General features: G+C 42.3%; 1 protein-coding gene across 1 annotated transcript; it reads right to left on the bottom strand.

Moving 5' to 3' along the window:
• Window positions 1-1,600: 1,600 nt before the first annotated feature.
• On the bottom strand, window positions 1,601-2,054 carry LOC102490749 (histone H2A.V). The gene has a single exon (XM_027767627.1). It carries the CDS (start codon window positions 1,985-1,987, stop codon window positions 1,601-1,603), a length of 387 nt encoding a protein of 128 aa, XP_027623428.1. The 5' UTR covers window positions 1,988-2,054.
• Window positions 2,055-3,977: the final 1,923 nt, after the last annotated feature.

Here is a 3,977-nt window from a genome sequence, read left to right as displayed (position 1 = left end):
TTTTCCACAGGCATCAAGATGGGTCAACATATTTCATTAGCACCTATTCACAAGCTTGAAGAAGCTCTGTATGAATACCAACCACTGCAAATAGAGACTTATGGACCACAGGTTCCTGAGCTCGAGGTACCAGGAAGACTTGGGTATTTAAACCACGTCAGAGCTGCCTCTCCACAGGATCTTGCTGGAGGCTACACTTCTTCTCTGGCTTGTCACAGAGCACTACAGGATGCATTCAGTGGGCTTTTCTGGCAGCCCAGTTAACCATTTTGTTTCTTTGTTTGTTTGTTTTTCCTCCCTTTATAAGATTTGGACCTTGGAGCCAAACTAGGGAGCTGGCAAAAGTAAAGCAGACCTGTAAATTACAGCTTTATGCGTCTGCATAGCAGTAATACCACTAGTTGTGTTAAAGTATTTATAAAGAGGGAATTTCTGAACTAAGCCAAGTAATATAGGGATACATATTTGTGGAGACTTATTTTTTACTTATATTTTCATGGGAGGGGTTGAAGCAGTAAGCCTCATCTGATGGAAGAGAGGAATAATTTGCTATGTATGTTCGAATTGACAGATTTGTAAAATCTTTTTAAAAATAAAGCTAGACTTTATATTGAGAAAAAAAAAAGAAAAAAATGTATTGGGTCATCAGAAAAGTCATGATGCATTTGTCTCTCTCTGTCTGGCGAGTGCACACACCCTATAGCGAAAACCTCTCCAAAAAAAAAAAGAAAAGTCATGATGCATTTTTGCAAGGAAAAACATAGAAAAATACATGACTTTTCAAACAACCCAATAAATAAATAAAGACGAGCAACTTTCCTCTATAGGAGCAATAGCCAGATAAAAATGGAAACTACAGGAGCAGACAGTGTCCCAACAGTAAAATGTGATGCTCTGCGAGGCTCACCCACACGGAAAGGTTGCAGGTTGGCACCTGGATACTTCTCCAAGTATTCCAGGAATGTATGTCCCCATGATCAAGGGCTGGGGTCAGGGGTGCATTGAGGCAGTGATATCTAATTGGGCCTGAGAGACAGTCTCTCAGTCTATCTCTTTTTTTTCAATTTTTGTAAAAAATGGTTTATCAATTCCATTTTTGTATAAAACACATGGGAGGAACCTAGCCAATCAACACACAACTGTCACCACATGAAAAGGTACTTTTATCAAACTTCGAGTCTAAGAACATACAAATGTTTCTTTTTATCATGTCTACAAGTAATTGTCTATGCTTTTCCATTTAACTGGTTTTTAAAATTCCACATATCCCCATTTGCCCAAGATCCCAAGAGGAGAATGGAGGAGAAGGGATTGTGGTGTGGCCATCCCCCCTGGGGGGTGATTTCTCGCTTTCTATCTCTCTGTCTCTCTCTGTCTGTCTGGCAAGCGCACGTGCCCTATAGCAAAAACGTCTCCAAAAAAAAAAGTATTTTTTATCAAACTTCGAGTCTAAGAACATACAAATGTTTCTTTTTATCATGTCTACAAATAATTGTCTATGCTTTTCCATTTAACTGGTTTTTAAAATTCCACATATCCCCATTATTTCTTCTGTTACAGTACAATGTTGGGGAGGAAGAGGGTTTGTTACAACAGTCTTCTAAGCTGTTTTCTGCTGTCCCTTCTTTCCAACCAGAGATTTGTGGATGTGAGGGATCACACCCCCCCCAGCTATGGTTGCTTTGATGGGAGAATCCAATTCCTCATCACCACGGATTGCGAGCTGTAAGTGCCGTGGAGTGATGCGCTTCACTTTGAGATCCTTGGAAGCGTTACCTGCCAGCTCCCGTACCTCAGCAGTGAGGTACTCCAGAATTGCAGCACTGTACACGGCAGCAGTGGCACCCAGCCTTCCATGGCTTGTGGTGTGAGTCTTCAAGTGTCTGTGGATGCAGCCCACAGGAAACTGCAGCCCAGCTCTCTGTGAGCGAGACACTGCTTTAGCCTTGGCCTTCCCATTGTCCTTTCCAGCTTTGCCTCCAGCCATGATCTCGGCACCCACTCTGTCTCCTCTCGGCTGCGCACCCTCCCGCTGCCGCCTGCGCTGCCACCCGTGCCAGTCTGTCTCTTATTCATGCAAGGCATAATAAAGAAAAACAAAAACATAAAACCAGAACCATATCCTACAATATCAAGAAAGTAGCAGCTGAGGAGAGATAGGAAAAGGAGACTGGGAATAGACAAATGGGAACTAATTATACCTGAGTTTTGATGTAAAAGTAGAAATCAAAACTTGAAAATCTGAGGGCTAGCAGGTGGCATAGAGGTTACAATGCTGGATCCCACATGGCTGACCATGGTTCAATTCCCAGACCTGGTGGCTGGCTTTCTCAGTCTCTCTCACTCGCTCTTGCTCTCTCTCACTCTGTCCCACTCTGATCAAATTAAAATAAATAAAGTTAATAAAATAATTATTTTAAAAATTATGAAAATTTAAAAATGGAAGAATAATGATAGTAAATAGAGGGGGGGAGGACAGGAGGAGAATGAGAGAGTGGGAGAAAATGAGATGGCACCCCTCCACATGAGGCATGGTTACAATTTCTTTACCCTTTCTCCCTCTTTTCAGGATGCACTTGAATCCTGCATGTTTTTCAAGCTGCAGGGTCGGACTCAGAACCACATAGTCACGTGCGATACCAAAAATTATTTAATTTTATTTATTATTATTCAGTTTGAGCAGAGAGATAGAGAGACAGAGACAGAAAGCCGCCTGGTCTAGCACTTGAACCATAGTTGGTCATGTGGGAGTCCAGTGCCCTAACCACCACTCCACCTGCCAGCCCCGATATCTAGCTGCTTTAATTACCAGGCCACCCACTGGCCCCAGAATCATAAAATCTTGTGTGCAAAATTATAAAAAAAGTATACACACAAAGCAACACGTTAATATAAAAACAGGGACCAGAGGATGGCGAAATAGTTACATCGTTGGACTCCCATGTGGTCAACCACAGTTCAAATCTCAGACCTAGTGGCTTAAAACTCACATCAGGCACACATGCATACATGCCAAGATCCTGAGAGAATGAAGAAGGGAGTGCAGCATGGTCATGCCCCCTGGCGGGGGTGATTTCTTGCTTTTTGTCTCTGTCTGTCCAGTGAGTACACGTGCCCTATAGCAAAATAAATTAATTAAAAAAAAAAAAAAAAACATGGGACCAACAGTTGGTGTAATGGCTATGTCACTGAATTCCCATGTAGTTGACTGCGGTTCAAGTCCCAGACGTGGTGGCTTAAACTCACGCCAGGTGCATGTGCGTGCATCTCCAAGATCCCAAGAGGAGAATGGAGGAGAAGGGATTGTGACATGGCCATCCCCCCTAGGGGGTGATTTATTGCTTTCTGTATCTCTGTCTCTCTCTCTCTCTGTCTTTCTGGCAACCACATGCACCCTATAGCAAAAACTCTTCAAAAACAAAACAAAACAAAAACCATACTGAGGGGCCAACAGTGGTATAGTAGTTAAGGTGCTAGACTTCCACATGGCCAACCACAGTTCAAGTCCCAGATTTTGTGGCTTGCTTTCTTACTTCCTCTCTCTGTGTCTGTCTCTCTCTGGTGAGCACAAATTAAAAAAATAATAATAATAAATTAAATTTAATTAAAAGAAACATACTGAGAACTTCAAGAAATTGATAACAGAAGAGATCCAAATACTCTGAATGGACAATTCAAGAAATAAAAACTCCAAACAGGCCAGCTTCTGTGGCACAGTTGGTAGCATAAAGAACTATAGTGCTAGAAGCCACAGGGCTCACCACAGGTTTGGATTCCTGCCCAGTCAACCTACAACATACGTGGTGTGCACTTGCACTCCCAAGATCTTTAAGAACTAAAAGGCTGAGCAGAGGGGACTGCAGAGTAACCAGACTTCTTTGAGGGGCCTCCCTTTCTCTCTCCTGCACGTGCACACATTCTATCATGAATAAAATAAGTAAACTCAAAATAAAATTCAAATATCTAATAAGTGTATG

This window comes from Tupaia chinensis, unplaced genomic scaffold (assembly GCF_000334495.1).
Source record: "Tupaia chinensis unplaced genomic scaffold, TupChi_1.0 Scaffold144336_1, whole genome shotgun sequence".
NCBI lineage: Eukaryota > Metazoa > Chordata > Mammalia > Scandentia > Tupaiidae > Tupaia > Tupaia belangeri.
Note: the sequence above shows the minus strand (reverse complement) of the source record. Positions and strands in the feature narration are given on the sequence as shown.

Coding starts and splice junctions, on each gene's coding strand:
- LOC102490749 (XM_027767627.1), bottom strand. CDS start 1,987: ATGGCTGGAGGCAAAGCTGGAAAGGACAATGGGAAGGCCAAGGCTAAA.